The 25,737-nt window shown below is 40.8% G+C and overlaps 1 protein-coding gene across 2 annotated transcripts in view; it reads right to left on the bottom strand.

The window, feature by feature from the left end:
- Window positions 1-1,093: 1,093 nt before the first annotated feature.
- The window catches only part of ptprn2 (protein tyrosine phosphatase receptor type N2), a 171,711-nt gene continuing 147,067 nt past the window's right edge, over window positions 1,094-25,737 (bottom strand). For both annotated transcript variants that reach the window (XM_030756189.1, XM_030756188.1), the window contains exons 14-22: window positions 21,192-21,339; window positions 19,125-19,198; window positions 14,865-14,942; window positions 11,564-11,683; window positions 10,293-10,459; window positions 7,754-7,807; window positions 6,689-6,753; window positions 4,650-4,723; window positions 1,094-2,556 (exon numbers count right to left, since the gene is read on the bottom strand). In XM_030756189.1, the coding sequence (XP_030612049.1) occupies window positions 2,485-2,556; window positions 4,650-4,723; window positions 6,689-6,753; window positions 7,754-7,807; window positions 10,293-10,459; window positions 11,564-11,683; window positions 14,865-14,942; window positions 19,125-19,198; window positions 21,192-21,339 (852 nt within the window). In that variant the 3' untranslated portion in view covers window positions 1,094-2,484. The remainder of the gene's footprint in view (window positions 2,557-4,649; window positions 4,724-6,688; window positions 6,754-7,753; window positions 7,808-10,292; window positions 10,460-11,563; window positions 11,684-14,864; window positions 14,943-19,124; window positions 19,199-21,191; window positions 21,340-25,737) is intronic.

Raw genomic sequence — 25,737 nt, 5'->3', positions numbered from 1 at the left:
AAGGTGCCTCATTAGAAAGAAAAACCTTTATTTTATATTACTATTATTTAATCAAGAATTCATATAGTATGCATGCTACTCATGTGAGACTCTCCATGACTTATTGTAACATAATACTGCTGCAACTTAAAACACACATGCATTATTACCACTCTCTATATCCCAGGTTGTTGTCAAGAACATAACGAATTTAAATGTAATAAACAATAAATTGTCTTCAAATGTTATCATGTGCACTTAAGCTACAACGCATAAAATTATTTCCTTGATGCACACCGATTCCCTTGTCAGCTGGGGATCTCCATGAGATGTGGCAGAGAGCTTCTGAACACCAATAAATGTAACATTTGAAACATTGTTGAAACATTAATTCTGTGTTCTTCAGTTTGTCATTAAAAGATTCTTGAAGAACTCCCTTAAAGATTTAGTGTCAGCACTTTTTTTTTTTAACATAAGAAAGAAAATACAACTGAAGTAACCCAAAAGGCACACTTACAACTGTGTAACTGTCATATGTTAGGAGTAAATTGGTCTTCACAAAAGACGGTTTTATCCACTATTGTTTGTAAGTGATTATGGTCTAATAACAGATTGTACACCACCTCCCATTACTAATAGCAGACAGGCAAACCCCTGCAACATGAGAAACTGCAGACAAAACAATAAGAAAATAAGAAAAGACAAAACAAAAACACTGAACTAAGTGATGGCTGTCTGATGTCAATTAGTTGAACGCGGCATCCTCCAGTAAACACTGATTGAGGTGGACGCTGACTGACTGAACTTTCTCCTCCCTGTAATATTGCAGGAGGACCTCAGTGGGTGAAATACATGACTGATTTCATTTCAAATCCCAGCCACTTTCTCCGCTGACAGAGCTGGTGAACCAAACATTTCATCTGTACAAACCTGTGAGTCTTTCTCAGATACAAACCCTCAGGGAGCACGATATAGCTTTTTCTTTGTGACTTTACCAAGGCCACCATTCAATCAAATGACTTTCGTTGAGAGGGCAGCCTTCTCGTTGCTGCTTGTGTATGCGTGAGCGTAGCAGAAGTAACATTACACACGAGGCGGGAGAGCAGTATGGTCTGTTTGGATTTATTATCAATCTGAATATTACTTCTCACACAAAATATATAGTTCTCATTGAGGCTCTCAGTATACATTTTCAGTAGCACTATATAAGGATTCATAAAGTCATTCATTGTCTATACATGGAGGGATTAATCTGTCATGTTGCACAAAATGTCACAATATACCATACCAGTGATGGAGGGACAAATCAATTTAGCAACAATCCCAATATAAGTTCTTCTTAAATATATTATTACTATTCATATAGCATGACAGCATTTCTAAATAGTAGCTATAACTATCTCAGTTAGTATAGTTCACATTTACTATTAACAGAGATGTTTATGTAAGAAACAGATGGTGGTGTCAAATGTAAAATGAGTGCAATGAGGAATAGAAAACAGCTGATTTGACACAACAATCATGACGTGGGAGGCTCTTTTTAGAGTCAGATGAACTGGTTTAATACAACAGTCAGATGTCTAGACCCAAAGTACAACAATACACACGCTCCAACATCTGTACACACGTTGTTGAGTATATTCTGTAGTAGTTGATTCAGATCACAGAGGAGAAACGTGTGAGGAGCTCCAAAACGCTACATCAATTCATTTTGAGGATATAATCTGTACAATATTACGGGTTTTACAGGCAAGGACTTTATTTAATTTACACAGCACTATAGCTGAGAGCTGCAGTGATTAGTTGTTCGAGTAAAGCAAAGCTAAAAATGCCCGGTTTCTTCTCAGACATGAAATTTTACTCTTTTCTTTCTCCAGTAAACAGTGATTTATATCCCAAGATTTCAGACTGTTAGTCACATTGAAAAAAAAAATCATTTTCTAATTTTCAACATTTCATAAGCTGAACAATTGATTGGGAAAATAACTGTTAGTTGCAGCCCTAGTATAGCATGTTTTAAATGTGTTGGAAGTCATTTTCCAAGCTTAAGTATCAGTTTCTTTTTTTTTTTTCTTTTTTTTTTTTTGCTCATTTTGGAACCAAAAATCTTCACTTGACATCACGTAAACATCTCGTCAGCGGCACTAAGATGGTATGTTCAAAAACAACATCACAGTTAAAGAGGACCGGGGTTCATACTGACAAAAAAATCTCACAGCAGGACCGCTGATCAGACACCACGACTGATCCCAGATCAGCAGTTGTATGCTGAGGGAAATTTTGTGAATATGGATCCAGCTGAGATATCTGGCACGACATTCATAAGTATACAGTATATATAGAGGTGAAGAGGAGGCAGAGGGAGAAGAGAGAGAAACAGAGCGAGGAGAAGGCAGGCCAGAGAGAGATGTCAGTCTTGAGTGGGCAGAGGAAACCGGTGCTCAGTGAGCTAGAGGAAGGTGTGTGTGCGTATGTGTGTGTGTGCGGAGGGGGGTTGTGATGCCTTCACTGAGGAAGTGCTTTCAGGATGGCGTTCACCTCTTCTGCCACGGCTGTCAGCGCAAACTCAAACTGCTCCTGAGGAGGAGGAGGAGGAGGAGGAGAAGAAGGGGTGGGGGAGAAGGAAAGGATGCAGGGAAAGAAAAGGAAGGGAAGGAAGCATGAAAGTTTTACTGTGTGACCAAGTGGAATGGCATTTCAGAATGATTGGCAGCTCCCGACCCTGCCCCTGATGTGCTTGGCCACAGTCTGGAGGTGAAGGTGAGCCTCTCTCTGCGCTTTCAACTTAAAGTGCACGAGCAGCCGGGACCAGCATCGATCCAGCCAGGTGTGTCTTAAAATGGAGCTTTTGAGTCAAGCTGTCTCTCAGCTTTTTTCTGCCTGCCTGTGTCTGTGTGTTTGTGTGTCTGTGTGTGCGTGCGTGCATTTGTTTGTGAAACTGACTCATAGTTTTCCCTGAGGAGCGCAAAAGGGGCTGATTGATGTTTGCCCCATGGACCTGGTGTTTTTATATTCCTCTCCTCTCTCCAGGCTGAGGGCCACAGGGTCCTCGCACAGAGAAAAGGTACGTAGGAGTTTGGAGGGAACAGTCTTTAGATGTGTCAACACACAGCCTGCCATAGTCTGGCCCGAGGATAGGCTAAATCAATACAGAGGAGTCACTGGTGGCCGTGCCTTTCGCTTTGCAGTGGAGATTATCTGGAGTGCTGATGTTTTCTATTTTTATGAGTCTTCTGAAGTTGTGATGGGGCCAGAAAATATGTAAGTACATCCATGTTTATCTCCACCGCAGTTATAGGTGCCTACATCTATTCCCAAGTTAAGCTGAAAGTTTTGTGCTCTGGAGGAAAAACATACTTCTAATAAAAATCAGGCTTTGTGCACGCTGTTCACCTTTACGCCACTGGGGGGAGATCAATCTCTGCTCGACAGGTCAGAAATGGATGTTAGTGAGGAAGAGAAAAACCAATCACACGTGTTGTAATTACGGCATGTTGATGTCTGTCAAAAGGAGTAACCAGAAGAAGGGGAGAAATTAATGTCCTTTTTGTGAGCTTTATCCAAAAATAAAATGGCAGCATCACAAAGGGGGTGGGGGTGGGGGTATATTTGGTTGTCCAATCCTTGAAACCTAACTCTGAATTTCATACCTCATTATAATCTAATTTCTGTGTAGACCTAGTATGAAGCCACAGAGCGGAATCAACAATACTCCAATATAATTTCACTTAGATTCTTTGGAAGAGAAGAAAGAGCGAGGGCCCAAAAAGCTTTTCTGCGCTGAACAGAGCGGGGCTGTAAAAGCAGCATTAATGAACCATCGAGGAACACTGGAGTCTGTTAGCATAGCACTGGAGTCCATAAATATTATCACCAAGCGCTGCGTGAGGCTCGCCTTTATTATTTTTATTATTATTCCTTTCCAATTACAAGAGAGAAACAAAAGACACTTCCTTCCTATTATTTGTATTAGTGGATAAAAGGAAATGCTTTGTACACACCCTAAACTGTTCCTCATAATACTGAGAGGTGCAGGACCCGCTGTGTTAGAAATTGTTTAGACGAGACAGATAGCTGCTGTGTGAGAGACACACAGAAGATGAAGGCAATCTTAGAGAAAATTTTTGATTATTGCTTGCATTTTTTAAGCAAAAATACCACAACATTAGCTGATTCCAGCCTCTCAAACAGACTGAATTTCTGCTTATCTATATTTTAGCTGGTTGTATATTGAAAATATTTTGGTTTTGGACAGCTTGTCAGACAAAAGACATTCTGACGGACATTTCTTTTGACATTTGAGAAGCAATTTTTTTTTACATTTATATGAGAAATTAATTAATAATTTCAGCCGTGCATGTTTAACTTATGAATCCTGTAATGCTGCAGTTTTAAAAATACTTCTGCAAGATATCTTGGCCATGCTTTTTTTTGTGTGTGTGTCTTGTGATATGTGGACTTATTGTCTTCCAAGACAATGTCATTCTAATCCTGACGCAGTTATCAGTTACACCATCATTTCCCCTGATCCTGTGCACGTGAAGCAGACAATCCTCGGTTTTGAATGGCTGCAACCCGTCCTCCCTCACTCCCTTCTCTGCTCCCCCCAAACCCCACCCTTCTCCCTCCTTCCCCCCCACACTTCTCTAACTCAAAGCCAGGGACCTTACCTTTGTCTGGACCATGCCAGCTCTCTGGTCTCTCAAGTGCTCCAGGGTAGCGGCAATATCAATCTCTTTAGCACCTGCAACAGACCGAAAATTGGACTGAGTTCAAAGCAGTGGAGTAATCCAGCTCACATCTGTCAATCTCTCTTTATACTGGGCTCCCTTTGGAAGAGTGCAGCGATTGAAAATTATTACATTCATCCCTCGAAAGACTTGGACAAGAGCCACTGACTGTTTCTTGATAAAATATGCAAGAGGATATTTTTGGGCCCTGGTGCAATAATGCATTCAAACACACCGCACACTGGCTTCCACGTGAGAGTCATGTATGAAAACTGGTTTAGATTATGTCTATGTAGGTAGTCCACTAATATCCGAGAGTGTGCGCATGCATGTATCAGCACACTAATTAAAATGATTTATAGCAGCTCTGCAGCAGTCATTCTGATGATTAACCTATGCAACAGTTGCCTGCCTTCAACAGGGATCAGCTGCTGTTGAGCCTGTTTTGGCTTCACAAGTCTGTGAAGTTAATCTGGAAATCTTATTCCACTTTCAGATTTATGGATTGCAAGCAGCATGCTGGAGCTCATTTGAGGAAACTGACACAGAGAGACGAAGAGAGAAAACCCAAAGAGAGAAGGGAAGAGAGCCCCTGAACTCTCAAGATGGTTTTGAAAGTGAGGCAAAGAAAGGGAGCAAAGGATATAGAGCGAGAGCGTGAATGTATGTATGTGTGTGGGTGAGAGAGAAGGAGACAGAAAAGGCGGGATTTAATGCGGCTGGACTTAGTACTCAAAGTGCTCCAGTGCTTTGACAAGACTTTCATGTCTTAGATGGGCTGAATTCCAAAGTTAGGCTGAAGAGAGGCTCTCAGAGGAAAGAAAAAAGCTTTGGAGAGCGAGATTATGCACATTTCATATATCTGGTTCAAGAGCAGAAAACAAAGGGTTAAAAGAGACCGAATGGCACCTTTCATCAACGCGGACAACAGCGGATTCATCACTACACTACACGAACTCCATCAGGATGGGTCTGTCTTACTGCTGCTCTACAGAGACATGAGGGGAAGGTCTGCGTCACAGGCGGCCGTCCTCCTAACCTGCTCTAATGGAGCTGGATCGCAGTGGGAGGGCGAGAAGGGCATGAGGGTAAAGGGCATAGGTCAAAGGACAAAGGGCAGACTAACCTATGGGGGGGCTTTAAGGTGCACAACAATGGATGTTTATGTCTCAAAAGAATTCAATAGACAAAGCTAACTGAGCATTTTGTTTATCCATGCAGACTCTCTAGTTAACGCTTCTTTTGCTGGCATAACTTTCAAACTGAAGTTTTCCCTGTCACAGTGAGATTTAGAAACAAATCCACCTTCAAACTATTCCTGTTTTACATGTAATGACAGATCCACATCACAAGGGTTCTGTTCTAGTAGTTTTTTTTTTTTTTTTTGGTCATTTTTAATATATATTGCTTAGATTTGTGATCATATTAGAGACAAAAAAATGCACCCTTAAGTCCAAATGACAAACATGCAGATGATGTTCACAGTTTGCTTTAGACTTGTGTAAAATAGTAACAAACATCACCAATTCTCAGAGTGTAATTGCTGCAGACTGCTAAGAATAAATCAAATCAAATTCAATAAGCACAATGCTGCCATTAAATATTAAATATTGATTCAAACCACTGGAGCAAATTGCGGATTCTGATTTAAAATGTATTTTGCCTTTAAACATTTTATTTCCATGCATGTGCTATCTAAATTCATGTCGCAGCTGCTGATGTAGGTCAGCGTGGTGTGGAGGTAGCTTAAATAGATAATTACTAATGTGGGTTCCTTTTTTCATTTCCCTTTTCTCTGTTTTCCCTTTGTTCTGCTCTCTCCACTCCTCTTCACAGCTCGGTCTTCGCAGCCTCTCCAGGCCTCAGAAAAGTCACCCTCTAATGCATCCCCAAGACCCTCTGTGGAAAATGAGAGGCTTTAGTGTTGCCAGGGCAACACTTCAAGCAGAAAGAGTGAAAGGGAAGCCATTGATCGTTACCTTTAGCCATCCTATTGAGGACCATGTCAATCAGAATGTAAGTCCCACTCCTGCCAGCTCCATCACTGCAAAGAGTCAGAGAGGGAGAGAGAGAGATCATTAAGGAGGCAGAGTGAGATGCTTTAATCTCAGTGTTTTTCTTTATAAGGAAACAAATTGCTCATTTGCATCTGCGCAGACTGTCGAGTATGTTTAAACACATATTAGCCTGAGCACACAGATGCCCATTCCTTTGTTTGTGTGTCTCCTTACAGATAAAATCGAAAAAAGCAAAAATCAATAATTGTACTTAAAATTCTTGCAAAAATACCTGAACAGATCTGAATATTTGATGGTCCAATGAATGTGATTATGTTAAACCTTTGCACACAAGCGTACGTGTGGTCTTGAGAGCTGCATGGCAATTGGAGAGAGGGGAATGGTTTTCTAAGGCACACTGGGGACAAAGGCTTTTAAATGCATGCACCTCAGGAGCAAAGGAGAGGTTGAGAGGCCAGGGGCGGTTCGAGAACAGCTTTTGGAGAGCCTTGCTTTTCCATTACTCCAGAGATAGCCCCATGAAAAGCCTTCCTTTGTGCCCGCCGGCCATTCAGCGGCTCTGCATGTTAATTGCAAACAAGGCGTGGACATCTCTCTAATAAAGGCAAGGCCAATAAAACAGGAGAGCGGACTGAGCACCACAGCTTCATTAATCCACTGCTAGACACTCAGTCCATACAGCTCCCTCAGAGGGAGAGCGGGCTTACTGGCCCCATGCATGACTTAACAGGATGTGACTATTAAAAGTGACCAGACAGATACCTGGTGTTTAATATGAACCAATCAAGGCCAGTTAACTAACTCAACCAAATGGGAAATGAGAGTGTATTTGGCTGTGCCATGTTATTTACATAAGAACACAGTCAGTGGAATAAACAGCAGCTCCAGTTGAACCAGATAGAGTAAATGGACTGAGCGGTTTAAATAAACAGCCTCTCCCCTCCAACACACAGGCCACGACAAACACTCTCTGTCCCAAAGCAGCAGGGTCAGCCACTGTCACAAGGTTCAAACAGTTATACTTGCCTGCAGTGAACAATTATCGGGCAAGATCGACCTCGGTAGCACTTGTTAACCTTTCTGAAATAAAAAAAAAAAAGAGAGAAAAGTTAATGTTATTGCAAGCTTGGCACTAAGTTGTCTTAAGCGCACAGGCTGCTACATCAGTTCAGGAAACAGGATCAATTTTTTCCCCCCTGAATAATAACAATAATAATCAAAACAAATGGGACTCATGAGGGACTTGGGCACTGTGGTCTGGATGAAATTAATGATGACAATAATCAAAGGGACAAACACAACTCCGAAAGACGCTCCCTCCTGTCAATCAATCACATTAATTTGAGCGCAGAGAGAGAGAAATCTGTGTCGCACCCTTCGTAAATAAATTGAGCATCATTTCAGGCAGCATTATTGTGACATGTGGGTGATGGATGCGGTGGAGCGATGTTGTGATTTGCCGACCGCCGACGCATTAACCCTAGCCAATTTTGAATGCTATACACCACAGGCACCACGGCGAAGGCCAACGAGCCTTTTCACACCCCGCCGTTGCCGTGGCAACTACACCGAGAGCTTCCGCGTCTTTTCATTTCCTCTCGTTTTTCACCTTTCAATGACAAAATGAAAAAAAATGTCATCATATCTGTGTGCACTAATATTTTTATAGTAAAGCAGTATATATAGCAATAGTAATGATAAAGTTTAGTATTTATTTCATACTTACATGAATATTAATATTGGTAGCTGGTATTTTTGTAGTTTTGTCATGTGAATGCTGCATGTATTTAGACCTTAATTCTCAACAGTATTTCCCATGTTCTAAAAGCACAGGTGTGAGGCTGTACAGTTTATAAGTGAAGGCTTTAGTTATGGAAGACCAAAACAGCCAAAATCAAAAATTATTGAACAAGTAATTATTATTTCTGTTTCCCTCACCGCCCCCAAAAGCAGTGCATTTGTTGTACTCTGATGCAGATCATCCAAAAGTAAAACTAAATTTAGATTTATAATAAAATGAAATAGAAAATAATATGAGAAAGTGAATAAATATGGGAAACGATACAAAAGTAAATAAATGCCCAAGAAAAGTAACCCCCCCCCCAAAAAAAAGTATATGTTTATTTTGGTGCATCTAATGGCATTTTTAATAATTTTTTGGCACATTTGGTCCTCCATAGCTGACGACAAAGTTTATTAAAATACATGCGCTGAAAATTAGACATGATAAAACTTGTTAAAATATAATTCATTGCTTACTTGGGAAGAGAAGTATTTTCCTTTTGATATTTATGTATTTTGGATTTTTTTTTTTTTTTGGTTTTAAATGAAATTACATTAATGTACATCTTTTAAAAATCTCAGATTGTTTGATATTAAAAATGTGACAAAATTAGAACACGCCTTCAGTGAAGCAGCATACAGAGACGGTTGGAGTTCCCATGCAAGCCAGAGGAAGGAACAGTGTGAGGAAGAGTAGGAGGAGGAGGAGGAGGTGGAAGAGGGAGAATGAGAGTGGAGTGAGAGAAAGACAGTTTGTGCACAGGCCTGGCTGAGGAGACACAGTTTCCAATGATCACTTTTGTGACTATGCAACTGGGCTCATATTACTAGCTGCAACATCACAAAAATGACACTGGCAACCGCAAAATACAGAGTTGGCCAAAACCATGAAACCGTGAGTGTTCAGTGCATCATGTGGATCTGAGACCTCTGAATCACCAGAGAGCTTTAGATTCCCAATAACCTTCAGCAGCATTAATGGAGTTCAATCAAGGCAATCTAAGTGTTAGGGAGATCTCAACAGCAGGGCAAACAGAGTATATGTAATGAAAACACAAGTGAAACCTATACAGCAGTATCTTAAATGTAACTGACTGCAAGCAGATTAATTTGCAAAAAATGGCACCAACTCTGTCAAGAAAGGATGACATGATAAAACTACGGCTCCTCTTTTTTCTTTCATCTGCATAACAAACCAGTGGGACAGGCTTCCATCTACAAATCAGATGCATCTATTCTCATGTGGAGGGCTTTTCCTATCCCTCCTGGGTATTCCCAGATGTGCTATTGCCGCTCTTCTGCCAGAACATATTATATGGAGAACAGAGTGAGGTTATTCAGTCACTAGCTTTCCCCCTCTCCCATGTTTTTAGTGAGACAGCTCTCGTTTAATTGGGTGTTTGAATTAGGTGGTGTTTTTTTTTTTTTTCTTTCTCTTTCTTTTCTTTCTCTTTCTTTTCTTCCCAAGCCAAGCCAGGCAGTGCGGGGCTGTTAATTTGCTGCATCACATGTGCTGGAGGGAGGTGAGGGAAATAGGCCCAAGATGAAAGGGATAGTAGAGAAACACAGTCCTTATTAGAACAACCATTCTCTAGGACACCAAAAGGCAGAGGGGCAAAAGGGAGAGGGACCAGAGAGGCACTGACAGAATACAGAATATAAGGGAAGGTGATTAAGAACAAGCTCAGGACAAAAGCTGCTTGTAAAAAAGGTGGAGATCTGTCTGAAATCTGCTGAACTGCTGTGTTTGTCTCAGGGCCAACTGGCTGGATCTCCACTCTACCTGCGGAAGTCTAAGAGGGTCCTGGCTGAGCTGGGGATCCCACGGTCCATCCAGGACAGGAAGTGGAACTGAGTGACGGTGCGGGTCTCGTTAGTCTGCAGGTTCTTCAGGTAGAAGCTCCGTACCAGGAAATCCTCACACCAGATGTGCTCAGACACCAAATTGACCTAAACATAGAGAAAAATAAGCAAAATGTGGCATTAAGGTTTAGGAAATGTCATTTTTTTTTTGTTTTTTTTTTTGCTTTTTTTTTAAATAAAGGAGAGATGCACCAATGTAGATGACAGATGTTATGATGCTCTCAGCCTGTGAGCAAATGGGATTGTTTGGTGTCAGTGGGCAATTTTTATCTATTGCATCACATTGCTTTCATCCAGGATGAATGTTCAAAGATGGTATTATGACTGATGGGGGGGCATTTTAAGCATCAGCATTGGTATCAGCCCACAATTTTGGAATCGGTGCAAAGAAATAATACAGGAATCACAGTTTGTGTGCTCTCTTCTATTCAATGAGAGACATTTTGTGATGAAATAGGAAGTGACTCACACATCAAAGCATGTGAGAATAATTTGTTCATTTTGTTTGAACTGGAGCATTGTTATTTTTGTTAGTATAGTATTATTATTATTATTATAAAATGAAAGATTATTATGTTTTATAACCTTTTATGGTTTTAATTCTAGGAACCTGCTACTATGGTATATAAATCCTGCTACTTAACATGGAGCTGGGCACAGGTTTTGAAGAATAGTATGAATACAGTGTAGAGATACTTCTGATTTCATTTTCAAAAAGCCTTATAGAAGAGTTTTCTTTTTTGGAGATTCCCCTCATAGCTGTGATGTCAGTTTTGTCTTCTTCACCCTTTTTCGTTGCTACTGTTCATCCAAACTTAACACACCAGCTTTAAGTCTTTATCTGGGGAACCATATATGGCAACTTGATTTGCAACATAACAATTAAAAATTCTGAAAAACGTTAAGTCAGGGTTGAAATTTAGAATTTCCAAGTATCAAATAAGTGGCCTATAAAGGGTTAAAGATATTTGTCTCTACTTTACCAAAAGTAGTTCCACTGAAAGCCATTCACTAAATGTCCTTTTGCAGCGCTGTTAGCGCTACAAAATAAATTTGATTCATGTCCATTGTATTAAAGTGGCGAGCAAACTTCAGCACATAAAATCCAAACCTAACTGCATGGTTAGGCACCAGCTGAAGTAGGAAAATATGTCTTCTGTAATCCTTCTGTTTCACCTCTTTCTCAGTCACCTCGTATATGTGGTAGACGTCAGATCCCTCGTCAGGCCAGTAGTGGTGGCACTGCTTCACTCCATTTTCCGACAGCGGGGTCAGCATGACGATGACGACGCAGCCGCTCTCCCACACCATCTACACGCCAGAAGAGAGACAACCATAAGTCACATCGCGAGACAACAAACCCTTTCACATGTGTCCGGTGTGACATTCCAGCAGCACTAATATGTAGCTGAACTGCGCCGCTACGAGCAGCATATTGCGCGTTAAGTGTTACATGGCGGCGTTGCATTAGGGTGAAATTGATTTCTTAATCTTCATCCAGGAAGTATGAATAAATGTCACCTCTCCGTGTGTGACAAATGATAAATGTTGGGCTCGAGCAGCAGGAGGGCGCGTCATGTGTCGCCCTCTCTCTCCCAGCTGTCTGAGCGAGATCACAACATCTACTGCTCTGCTGCTCTGTTTCATCTTATCACAACCTAATGTGTCCTTGGGAAAAAAAATAAAAAATACAGGCCCACGGCAGCCATTAGGAAAATGAGGAGGAAACGTGGGTTTTATGATTGCTATAAAAACACAATGGCCTTGACTATACACTAATCACAAGCTTCTGTGATCCAGCCCAGTGGACACATTACACGCCAACTGTGCCAACTGTGCCAGGATGTGATGAGATTAGGCAAGGTGATAAGTTGGGGTGGGTGTGGGGGGCAGAAGAGGGGGGGAGGGGATATTACCCATTTAGTCTTGTACAATTTAGCAAATATTTGATGCTAGAATGTAAAAGAGCACTCACTTTTTTTTAAATGGGATTAGCAATGTATAGGCCCCCAAAAGACACACCAGCTACACATCATTTGCATAGACAAAAAATAAATTAATTAATTAAAAAAACAGGAAACAAATAAACAAACAAACAAAAAAGCCTGAAAATGACCTGAGTTGAGCTCTGTGGACTCATGCAGATTGGCTTTTTTTTTTTGCACTGCATTCTGAGAAAAGGAGGCAGGAAGGCCCAGCAGAGCTAAGGTAATAGCCAGGGAGGTGCAGATAGATGGAGGGGTGACGGATGAAGGGATGGAGGAATGAGGAGTGGAGGATTAGAGCAGAGCTGCCTTTCAGAGCACTGCCTGGGGCCGGTGTGGATTAGATAGGACGGAGCAAAAAGATTCGCCTCCTGCACGGTCCATTTGCATGAGAGTGCCAGTGTTACCCCTGTTTGTTTACTTTTAATGGGGTAAAGAGTGTGTTTTTCCCTTATCCCACAATCCAAGGTTAACCATACTGAATAATGAATGGCTACTAACCATTCCCAGACACAGAGCTGATGTTCAGCGTGTCAATGTGTATCTAATTTTCTATTATTTTCTGCTTAATTGGGAAAGATTTAGAGTTTAGTTCATGGCTAAGTAGCATTAGATAATGGATATGCATTTATTCACCTGTCCCAGAAAAAAAAAAAAAACCCTGGCAGACAGACAAACAATAACCAAAATGATAATTACCAGCTTATTCATTTGAGGCACTTGTACACAAATGTACAAATTAAGTACACAAACAGGGCACATTTATTCCTATTTCAGCTGATGTGGCAATTAATGTACAATTTTCAGATAAAAGCCTCTGAGATTTTCCTTTTTAATTAATTTAAAACACTGTATGAAGACAAAGTTTGCGCGCACGCAAGTTTCTGTGGGCTTAAAAAGTGATTTACAACAAGTAACTATACTCTGTTTTGGTGTGCAGCACCAGACCACGCTAAACTTGGCTTCACCACCAACCACACAAATCACAAGCAGCCTCTAACGTCTGCGCAAACACAAAGTCAGCACTATCATAATGATTCAAAATGAGTATCCGCTTGGTACAAGATGCAGAGTGCAGAGTGCAGGGCCAGCTGGTCTGTCAGGATTTATGCTGCACACTTTTACATCCTGGTCACGGCTAGCTGGAGTTATTTCACCATATGGAGGTGATGGGCCCACTAATTACAACAGTGCTGTCCTATTAACACATAAGAATGCCATTTGGCAACCATGCATCATTTAAGGCATACTTCCGCACAAGTTGACATGTTTTACAAAAGCCTATATCTGCTGATTGATTACAGGTTCCTCTGACATTTATGGACATGGAGAAGAATGCAAATATGTTTAAGGGGAAAAACAACAAATATGAGCAAATATCAGCATTATTGTAAATAACATTAGACTTCCTGAGGCGTGTATGACTAGGCCCTTTATATAAAACTAAAAAGCTTCAGGTCTGTTGTACACATATTCAGCTGCTGACACTTTGATTGATGAGTAGGAGCAGCAGCAGTAGCACCATTACTTCTCGTCCCAGTTTGTGCCTCTCATGAAACAGCATTATATTTGAAAGTAAGCATGCATTTTTCCTAAAAATATACAATTATCCTTTGTCTTACCTCTGTTTGAGGAATGATTGTGCTGTGCTGGAGCCACAGCTACCATCACTCTTTACAGTGTAAAAAGAGGAAGTTAATGTTTCCTTGGATTGAGTGGGTTGAGAAGTGACTATGGGCTACAATTTGAGCAGTTTTTCTCACTCCTGTCTTCTTAAATTTTGGCAAAGCGACACCATTAAATAGATGTCAAATTACTGATCACAGGATCACTTTGATACTGATAGAAATCTGACAAATCCGAGGAAAGCTATGGGGTCACAACAACCTCTCTTGCATTAATGTGGTGCCAATTTTGCACTGGTGCCTTAAACCAGCCCACATTTCTGCAGGTTTGACGCCTGATTGTTAAGTAGTGTTAGCAGCAGAATTTGGGGGTAATTTCTGTGGCAAGAGATCATTGCAGACAGAATCTGTGGGCTACATCTGACAATTATTGTTCTCATGGCAGATTCTCACATAGCCACCTAAATCAGTGGCTTCAACTTTGGGCTGGTGCCAGCTTTTTGGCACCAGCACTAGTCTAGTCTTTTATTAGTGGAATTACATGGGACCAATTCTAGATAGAACACTAGTGACATGTAAAAGCAGCAAAGGAGCATCTTTTATGATTTCTAAATGAATTTAAGAATGCTAAATGATCAGAGATAAGGATATCCTTGGTAAAGTGTAACACACTAAATGTACAAATGTGTTTAGTGTCTTTGTGTTCTGCTCTATTTTTTCTCCGATCCATCATAGTAATCTAGACACTTCCTTCTTGGACACTCACTAGTTGGTAAACCAAATCAAACCTCTGGGTCAGACAGAGAGTACCTCTGCTGAGGTTCTTCTTTCATAGCTGTAAACACAAACAAATAACGGGATGGACAGCGAATAGAGTTTTACCTGCCAGAAGTCTGCCACGGTGGAAGCAAGCGGACCCTGCGACGCGATGTAAGTGGGGTTGCGAGGGTCATGGTCCATCTGGAAGAGAGGGAACAGAGTGTGACACGGTGTTTGGGTGGAGACTGGTGGATGAAAACATATTGTCTGGTTAAGACTTCCATGAAATCCTCCATCTGGGTGCGAGAAATAAAAGGAGATCAGCACCTATTGATGAAAACACTTCGCTTTTCTTCCTCTTCTCTTTCATTCCTTCTGCAAACCATGTCTTATTCAGGATGTGACTATTACGGGGCTGATTAGAGGAAACTGGGACATGGAAGTAACAGAATGGTGTTTGTGGGCAAAATGCAGCTAAAAATTGTTTAAAAAATGATTTTAAATACATTTGGACCTTGGACTTTCCCTCTTTATCTACTAGGCAACAGGCGCCTCTAATATTGAACACAACAACTCATTTTCAGCAATTTTCTGTGCAAATAACTGAACCTCTCTTTTTAACAGCTATATAAAATATGAACAAAAACATTCTGTGGCTTCTCATTGACATTAGTGATGCATCTTCTTTCCATCTATTTGAATATGCAAAATAACTGCCATTCACTGTCACTATTAAGTATTTTTGTACCCTCAAAGTCTTCATGAATGTCTTCAGGGCACTTTTTTCATGCTTTGCTGTGTTTCTACATGAAACATGACACTGTGGTGGGACTTTTAAGCCTGGAGGCTCCTGACACGAGGACAATGAATGCTCAGGTGTGACATAGTGACACGGTGGACTCGATTTGAGGGATGTGATTGAGATTTGATTGAGAAGGTGTTGCAAAGTTGGTGCCCTGTGCATAACCTCCTGTGTGAGATGTCCCAGTGGGAATATGGTGACATATTTTGATGGGAAGGAAACAGGGTGGGGAGGTATCAATGCATTCTTAATATATGTTTGACATTATAATGATAGATGACTCAAACGATGCTCTTTTCTTTTTTTTTCCATTTTTTTGGGATACTTTCTAAAGAGTGTAGAATTTTTTAATTAATTTTTTTAAATGGGTGGTGGTGGTTAGCACTGTCGCCGTGCAGCAAGAAGGTTCTGGGTTTGAACCCCCTCTGTGTGGAGCTTGCATGCTGTTCCCCTGCGTGAGCTGGCTCTGCTTGGATATGTGCCCATTAGGATAGCTAGCTGAAAGTGTGAATGGTTGTCTTTCGCTCTGTGTTAGCCCTGTGACAGACAGGCGACCAGTTTAGGGTGTACCCCATCAGGGTACCCTGTCACGATGGGCTCCACCCCCCTGAATTGGATAAAAGGGTGGCTTGATGGCATAATTGAGTCATTGCTTAATTAATCTTCCAAAGAGTGGCATCCACCAATGGAACTAAGTGCTCTTTTTTTTGCAGCACCACCCTTAAATGTAACTGGGAGAGAGGGCGACACCTTCAAGCTGAACATCAAACAGACAGCAAGTCACAATGTCGACTTTAATGGCTTTTTCATTATTTATTTATTTTTTTTATGAAATCATGTTTTTATGCTGAAGAACAACTTGTCAAGGACACTTGACATGGCCTTAAATGTTAAAGATCTAGTTTTCTCATTTCACATCTTTGCAAATTTCTTAAGCTCATTTGTCTCGCTCATGGACCTTGACACACACCCTTAAAAGGAAAAATAATTATGGAGGATTTCTTCATGGCTCTAATACTACCATGACACTTCTCTCAAGCTTAATATCCTGAACGACAGGATTAATTCTTAATGCTTTGAAAAGCTGATAAAACCCAAACACACAACTTTAGCCGAATTGTTAAGAAAAATCAACTTCTTTGTTATTAATCCAAGTATGTTGGGATTTCTTCTTTTTTATTATTATTATTTTTGGCGGATTAAATGTGTTGAATTGTTTTCTTCATTTAAATCTACTTCCAGACAGTGACATAAATGTAACTCAGCCTCAGCAGAAACTGTATTGTGGGATGCTAGCTGTTGAATAACATCCTTAGTTGTGTAAATTATTTTTTTGCTTTTGTTTTTTTTGGAGCAGTGAAATACTTAGCGCAGCAGATTCCCCTGGGGTTCAGAGTCGATGTTTATTTATGATTTATAGTCATATTATCTGTATGAGACGTCATGCAAGGTGTCAGTTTTCACTGTGGGTTATTGTATATGTAAGAAAACAACCACAGGGGAGCAGAACTGCAGCCTGAAGCTGAACATGCTCACCAACACACGCACACAACGGACTGGCTGAAATAAAACATTTTTACAAAAGGACACAAATGAAAGAAACATTGCATTCATTACCTGGTGTTATACATCAATTAGCCATGCCTGCTTTCGTTTTGTCTTTTTGAAATTCCTAACATGGTTTGGTTGAAAGAAAGAAAGAAAGAAAGAAAGAAAGAAAGAAAGAAAGAAAGAAAGAAAGAAAGAAAGAAAGAAAGAAAGAAAGAAAGAAAGAAAGAAAAAAAACCTCACCCAAAGAAATAAAAGGATGATGTCGAAAACTAGTGCTTGCACTTCGTTTAGCCAATCTCAAGGACACAGACATGCCGTAGCTGTGTGCTGACATCCCTGCATGAATACTAAAGCGCAAAGATGAAAGAGTAGTCCTGCATTTCAGCCGTACTCTCCCTGCCATTGTGGGAAGAAGATAGACTACAATAGCAAAAAAAAAAAAAAAAAGAAAAAAAAAAAGAAAAATGCAAAGAAGTGCTCTTTGGTTTGAAGTAAAATAGCTTGCTCGAAAATAGCTCACGCAAATATCTGTTCACGGTGAAGCGTTTCAACATTCAACACCTCGCTGTAGTGCCTTGATCCCATTTTTTTATACATATATATATATTTATACACACACACACACACACACACACACACACACACACACACACACACACACACACACACACACACACACACACACACACACACACACACACACACACACAGATTCAGACACATAAGATAGAGAGATCAGAAGCTAACTGCCAGCTTGAGCTCATCTGAGTTTGAAAGCAAAAGCGGGGAGAAGAGGTGGGAAATGGGAACACCACAAGACCAGACGAGACAAAGACGACCAGGCTTTGACCACTTCTTGCCGCTGCACATTCCTTCGAACCAGTCCTCGCGCTAATGATGATGTACATCTGGGAGCGCTGGCATCATTTGTGGTCAAGCATTAACCATTATCCGAGCCTTTCACTGAGTGTGCGCGTCACCTGGTGCTTTGCAGGGAGCTCAGATCGCCCCTTCCCTTTGCCTCTCTGACCCTGGATTCCCAGAAAGAAGCGACAGATTATTTACTCGTAGGCCACTGCCCCTGAAGCTAATGAGGAGGAAGAAGCCGCATTGACAGACATAATTATCGCAGTTTTGCTGGGCTCAGCCAGGGGTCCCTTTTGTGGTGTAATTACTGTCCTTTCAGCCACACACCACCGCATCTGCCATTACTGTATTTCACCCATCTTCAACATCCGCCTGCATTTCTGTTTTTTTTTTTTCCCCATTAAACTGCACCAGAACAATCTTGGATAACTTTTTAGAATCTAAATTTTTCCCTACCTTCTTCCTCTGATTGATTAACGTAATTGCAACATTATTTTATGAGATGTTGCGCTTCAGCCCTGCTTAAAAAAGCTAAAAACCTTTACGAATATGCCATTAGTGCAAATGGAGAAATAAACAGACCATCTAAAAGTCTCCATTGTTTGTTTCTGAAGAGTAATAGGGTTTTAGTACAGCTGCGTCCCCCCACCCCCAATTTAGCTCCTCGGAAATTTTGGCACTGTATTTGAAATGCATAGTTTCCTGTTCCCTTTGATGGAATCCCTTTTCAGGCAGCCTCGGGGGAAATCATGACTGGCAATGTTTTGGGGAGAAATATTTAAAAAAATATAACCTTAGCCCTCTCCAGTAGTCAGGATTTGTGGGGGATACATTTGCTTAGTCAAAAAAATGCATAATTCTTTTTAGTGTGAATGAAAAAAAGGAAGGCTATCTCCAGGGAGCGGCCATTTTGAAAGCAGTAAAAGTAGCAAGGCAATTCAACAAGACACAAGAAACCCACTGAGGTTCTCAGCATGGAGAACAAAGTTTAAAAAAAAGATCAATGTGTTTGGATCAATCACCAGCCCTTTCAAACGACTTTTATCTCAGAGTAAAATCCAACCACAACAGGTGCTCCTAGTACAAAAAAAAAAAAAAGGGCTCCAGAGACAACATATTAGCCAAAATGTAGAACCATCATGGATAAAAAAAAAAATACTCACAATTGGACTGGCATTGATGTAATCAGAGTTGCTGTGGTTGTTCTCCGCTTTCAAGGTGATCCTGGAATGATCATCTGTAATGGAGATGCATAATTCATCTGTAAATATTTCCCCGTTTTTACTCTCTGCACAATAACAACAGAATTTTGAGCAGCCACACAGGAATATGAAGCTGAAATGGCTGCGGGGACTGCAATTTCACCAGACTTTCATCATTCGCATGCACACTGTTCTAAAGTCCTGAATTGCTTCACCTTAACCAAGGAATGTTCCAAGTGAAATAATAATAAACTATTTCATCTTAAGACATCTGCAAGTTCTGAACTTTAAAATCCTGCTTTTTCCCCCTAAACATGTGAAACTGTTGCAGGAGTCATATAACGTATTTCTAATATCCTTGAACCCACTCTGACCCACGCTGCTTTTGCTTTAAATTAAAGCCCATTAAAGCCTGAATTAAAACATTTTCTTATATTTATCACTACAGGTTGAATCAGGTCGAATGTATTATTTATGAAGAGTTTAACACTTCAGTGCTCATCAGACCTGTGCAGGTGAGGTCAGATTTGACAGTAACCAAGCAACATGCCACCTGTCATCAGATTGCAGTTTAAATGTAGCTAAATCCCGATTGGTGCATGACACTGTGTGACACTTAGCTACTGTTGCTATGCCCTCAGCACTTTACAGAGTGTGTTTGATTCCTGTTTAGCCCATTGTACTGAAATTGGCAGAAAGTCACCTGGAGGTGTACTTGTGAGAGATTCCCAGAGATATAAGAAAAAATGTCACTCCTGAATCCAGACTTCAAATCTTTGGGAGAATTCTACAACAGTGGCAACATTTTAAGTGTTGTTATTTACACTGTCTTCTAGACAAACTGAAATTCAACTATGTTAATGCTTTTTTGTTTATCTTACACAAGAGCTGATTTTGCCCAAAAACTGTCAGCAGTGTGCTAATGTATGTCTATTGGTTGGTTAAGGATTTACAGCATTACCTCCTCCCTTGACGGCACTGTTTCCAAATGATAACTACTAAACAGAAAGTTAACATATTTATAAGAAGCAGCTGTTTGTGGCTGCTGCTCATTTGATGAGTGAAATCAAAACAGTGGAAGCTGTGAAGTAGCTTGTTTTGCTGTGAATTCCCTATTAGTTAAAGCTGATCTATTATGCTATATACTAAGACTCATACTATCAGCTGCCATTGGCTAAGGTACTCTGAACATTTTTTTATATTGAATGGAGTTCAAAAAGTAAGCAGGTCCACTGAATGATACACCAAAACTGTGTCTTAATGCTTCAATGTTACATTTTTGGGCTGAAGCTCCTTAGGACCCAGTTCATTCTGAACTAACTCACAATCACAAAATGTCCTCATAGAATAAAGGAACAGCATTGTGTATGAACTGCATAGTAAAGCTGCTTAATAATAATACTTCAATTAGAATGCATACATGTACATTTTAACCTTTGGATTGGTTTGGAAGTGTCCCCTTAAATAAACTTACAAGGATTGATTAGCATCACCATAGTTAGTGTATATTCAAACTGCTTTAAACTGACAAATATCTGATGAAGCTGACAAAACATAACATCACTTCATCCAAATTTGGCTGGAGCTCCTTAAGTGTAGACACCAGTGCAACTTTAAACTTTGATCTTCTTGACTCCCAAGCAGGTATTTATTTGTCCCCTTTGAAAATCCTTTCAATGTTTATCAAGTGCATCCACGAGAAGTCTTATTTGCAAGAGGGAGACACTGCTCACTACAGTGACATTTATGGGGTTTTTGGGAACAAACTGCTTAAATATCGCTCTCTTGGCTCAATTACAGTCACTGATTATTTGTTCATGTTTGAAGCATATTTTGCACAGTGTTGTTTTGGCATGTTTACCCAACTGGTTTTATGTTCCTCTTTGGAGCATCTGTTCACAAATACATCAACAACATTTATGAAGCTCCATGACCTGGCCTGGATTGCTCCAGATTTGTGAATTGTAAGAACATTCCCGCAGAAAAAAACCCCCCAAACCCAAAATAGAACAACCCGAATGGACTCACATGCAACCACGGTGTCAGAACGGTTCCTCTTGGAGTTCTGCTCGCCTTGGCCCACGCTGCAGGCGCTGGGCTCTGCCTGGTAGGAGCACAGTGCCTCCCACTCACGCTCCAGACGGTTCTTGTTCTTCAAGTGGTCCTCCATGTATGACTACAGGAAAATAGACACCACTTCAGCCACCATTTCAAATGGCAAGCCAGAACCATGCATGACATGAAACAGAATTTAGCTTGAGATATGGCTACAAATAAGAAATGACCTTGTTTTTGCAGCAAATTTGGATTAATCAAGCACAACAACTCACAACAGTTCACCTTTGTCTCACTAGAGGTTTCTGGTTACTGCTTGGTGTTAATGCTTCATTGTATTTTCTAACCTATAAATAAACTAGAGCATAAACACTAAACCTTAAACAACAGCACCCTCCTTCAAGCATTGATCAGCTGTCATGTAGCATTATTATTCTAAGCTGCTGTACAGCGTGGCAGCTAAATGAGGAGGAGGCTGCTGAAGATCTAGGTGGGGAAGGTGTGCTAATGCTGGCACCTTTGTGTGTTTATGCATGTGTGTTTGACCAAGAAGAAACAAAAAACACACACAATTAAGACTCCTGAAAGGTTTGTCTGCATTGGAAATACTTCAGGGGTGTTTCAATCACGTCCCTCACTGCTTGCACAGCCCCTGATAAGATTGTCTGCATTTAAGCTGTCGCTTGGAGAAGACAAAATTGAATTCACTAGAGAGACAAAGATGGAAAAAGAGAAGGGGGAGGGGTATAGGCCTCTGTGTGTATGTGCGCGTGTGTGTGTATTCACCCAAACCAGGGCAAGTCTTAGGGAGCTTAGAGGCTGTAGCTGGCAAGAAGAGTCTTTTTTAGCATAGCACAGTGTTTTGCTTTCTCTCCTGTATCACGGCTCCCCTCTCGACGGGGTTAAATGGTTTAGTCCGCTATTGTGTGAGGCAGAAGATTACAGACTCATAAACTGATGTCAGGGATCAGCTGGCTAATACAATGAAAGTGATACCCAGATGTGCTGGGTTTTTATCCCGTATTAAAAGCAGTATAGGTAGGCTGAGCAGAGAGGTGACACTCTATTGTCACAAATCCGACTTATTCACTTCTGCCTGTCAAGTCAAGAATCCAAGTCTTTGCAGCATATATATGGTTTCTACATATAGATGATAATCGCAAATAAGCTTGTCTAAAACACAATAGCCAATTATTCGGTTGATGGCTGATTAATTTCGAAGTCGTCCGCATGCATGAGAAGGATATTATTACTTAAAAGAAAATTACAAATCCTACACACAATGGAAATCAAAGTTTATTGTTAGCCGCAGAAGCAAAGGTGCTACTCAGGACACACACACACACACACACACACACACACACACACACACACACACACACACACACACACACACACACACACACACACACACACACACACACACACACACACACACACACAAAAGCAGCTCTTGTGGTTAATGCAGCTGCATAATGAGAGAACCTGGTTCCACAGTGTGGCCTATCTGAACCCATTAATGACAATAAGTGATAGTTCTAAAATATGATTGTAAATTTCTACTGTTATACTTTGAACCTTTCCAGTCTGAATCTGCTATTTTATGCATGCAAAAAATTCAATTATATATTAAAAAAAAAAAACGTAAGTTCTAATAGCAGCCAACACATGTATATTTGCCTGTGTTGAGATGTGCATTGCCTAAACACACACACACACAGACACACACACACACATGCATAAACAGTACTGTCTTCCCAGGAAAATGACAGCATGCCATTATGGCCACTTGACAGAGCCTGTCACCACTATGCTCTTGTCACCCTGTACAAGTACTCTCTGCTTGCCAGCCTGACAGCATTCCACCTCCCCTACCAATATTACATCTCCATGTACTTGATATATCCACTCTGAATTGCATCCCATTCTATTCAAACGATGCCCTGAATCGATTGCATTGCAAATTCATATTTTTGCAGCTTAATGCAATGCAGCCAGCAGGCCCTTATCGAGCCCTCCCGCTTCTAGGGGGAGGCAGTGGACCATGGCATATTCCAGAGACAGGGTAACGAAGGTTTAGTGAATGGGGGGATTATGTCTGCCAATCAGAGGGCTGGGATGGGAGGCCTGGGTGTCAGGGAAACAATGTCTAATCCTTCCTAAGCAGTCTCCTCAGCAGCAGAGGGTGCTGGGTGAAATCAGGATGAAGGGACGACCAGGGGAGCCAGACACAACAGGTAACACATTACTGTCAGGCTCTGCTGTCAAATTAAAACAAACAATAGTGGTAACAGTTTGTGCAGGGACCTTTATGATACGATGAACAGCTGCGAGACGTGAAAAAAGAGCATTAATGCGTACTATGATTTGTGTGACTAATATTAGCTACATGAAAAGAACTCATTGTGTTGCTTTAAATGGGGCAGCAAATTGTCTTTTTTCCCTCCTAAACTAAATATAAAATTGGAAGAAAAAAAAAAACAACTCTGAGGGCAGAACATGTTGCATGAGTCAGTGGCTACTTTTCCTTTGCCTGAGTCTACTTTCCTGTTGAGCAAATAATTTATCATTTAAAAAAAATGAACAATAACAACTCAACATAATAATAAAAAAGGGCCTGCAGCTACTTAATTATTGATTTTTCCTTCTTTTTTCTTTTTTTAAAAGGGAGATGTGATTAAGCCAAGGGAAAGCTACAATAGCAGCAACTGTATCAACATTTTGACCCTGTTTCTGCACAGCAGGAGAACATGCTCAGAGGTGTTTTGCTGCGCTTGCAAGAGAAAAATAAGTTTGGGGCCTGTAAAGCGCTGTCCATGGTGCTGAAAGGACTTAACGCTGCAGAAACCCAGCCATATGCTGAGCAACACATGCTTCCTTGTGAGATCTAGTAATTATTTTTGATTGATAAAATGCATAGGTTATGGCATCATAGTGTGGTTGAAACAGAAGAAGAAGGAAGTGTAAGACACCAGAGGTGTGCCAAGACAGCAGATGACTCAGCACACAGAGGAATCCAATTTTGGTTTTGAAGTTGGAAGTTGTTATGCAAGTCTTAAGGTGGGCCACACAGTGGGACACAACGCTGTGGTTCATTTATCCTGATGGCACCAAACTCACAGAAGCACAGTAGCTGGATGTGTGTGTGTGTTTGTGAGGTGATCCCCCCCCCCCCTCCACACACACACACACACACACACCAAAAAAACCAAACAGCATGTGTGCTTTGGAAAGCTGGGTATTCATCATCCTTCTCCACACGGTGTGAGCTCCAAAGAGCGGGAGCGGCGAGATGAGAGGAGAGCAGAGATCGGAAAATATAGGTCTAAGATCAGTGATAACAAGGCAATCTCACACATGGTTTCATGTGAGATGATGGAGGAATTTTAAAGAAGAGCCCCTATAGGACATCTCCATGTCAATCACGACCATGAAAGAGAAGTAAAGGCCCCAGAGTGTTTTACCTTTCCACAACGTAGTGCTTGCATTGCTGCTGGGAAGCAACTAAGGCTAATAATAACAGCTCCTAGAAATGATTCACAGTGGCTCTTTTGTTATTTGCAAGGCTAAATGCTTTTCTATTGTCAATGTTTTCAAAAGAGGCTTCACAAACAAGCCTTGACGAGTGCAACAAAACCCATCTATTACCAGCAATACAAGGCATTACTCAGATTCACTCTCATTCATTATAGCCTCCCAATATAAAAGCTAGACATGCAGTGTGATGAATGCTCTCTCCATTAATGGAAACACTGCAAGGCATCTATCCATCTCTTTTATCAAGCTTGTTTCAAATGAATGAAGCAAAAGTTGTGCAAAATCAAACCATGCATTGTGTGCTTGTGGAAGTATTGGCAACCAAGAGCTTTTTCAATCAAACAAACAAAAAAAAAGAACAAAATTTCTAAAACATCCAAATGACAATCAGATGGGTAATGATATTTCACTTTTGTGCCGCTCTCATCACGCGAAACATTGTCTACCTTATTTTGCTGTGGCGGTAAAAGAAAAGAGACAGGGGGTAAGAGATGAAAATGACAGAGAGGAGAGCGAACCAGGACAGAATGATGAAGAGGGAAAATGACACAGGAGGAGGAGGAAAAAGTTGGAGGAGGAAAAAATAAAGACAACAGAGCCAAGATAAAGCAGGAGGGAGAAAACAGCAGGAAGAGTGATGGAAAAAACAACAACAAAAACAAAAAAACAAAGATAACAGGGTTCTGAAGGGAATGAGGTGAGAGAGGGATGAAAAACACCAGCCAAACAGATAAACAAAGAAATAAATCTGTTGGTATTCATATGGGGAGTCTTGGAATCAGACACTACAATATAAATTGACTAAATATATATAGGCTAGTGATACCAAACCTTTTCTTCCATAAAGGCCTTTTGCGTAGCGCCACTACACCACAATATTCCAAATGAGGGATGGTACAAAATACATAACAATTTTCATTAAACCAGGCAGGCACTCTAAGCAGTTTGACTTCTCGGAGTTAGTACCTCATGACTCCGCGAG

This window comes from Archocentrus centrarchus, chromosome 20, assembly GCF_007364275.1.
Source record: "Archocentrus centrarchus isolate MPI-CPG fArcCen1 chromosome 20, fArcCen1, whole genome shotgun sequence".
Lineage (NCBI taxonomy): Eukaryota > Metazoa > Chordata > Actinopteri > Cichliformes > Cichlidae > Archocentrus > Archocentrus centrarchus.
The sequence above is the reverse complement of the archived record's forward strand: the minus strand, read 5'-3'. Positions and strand labels throughout refer to the sequence as shown.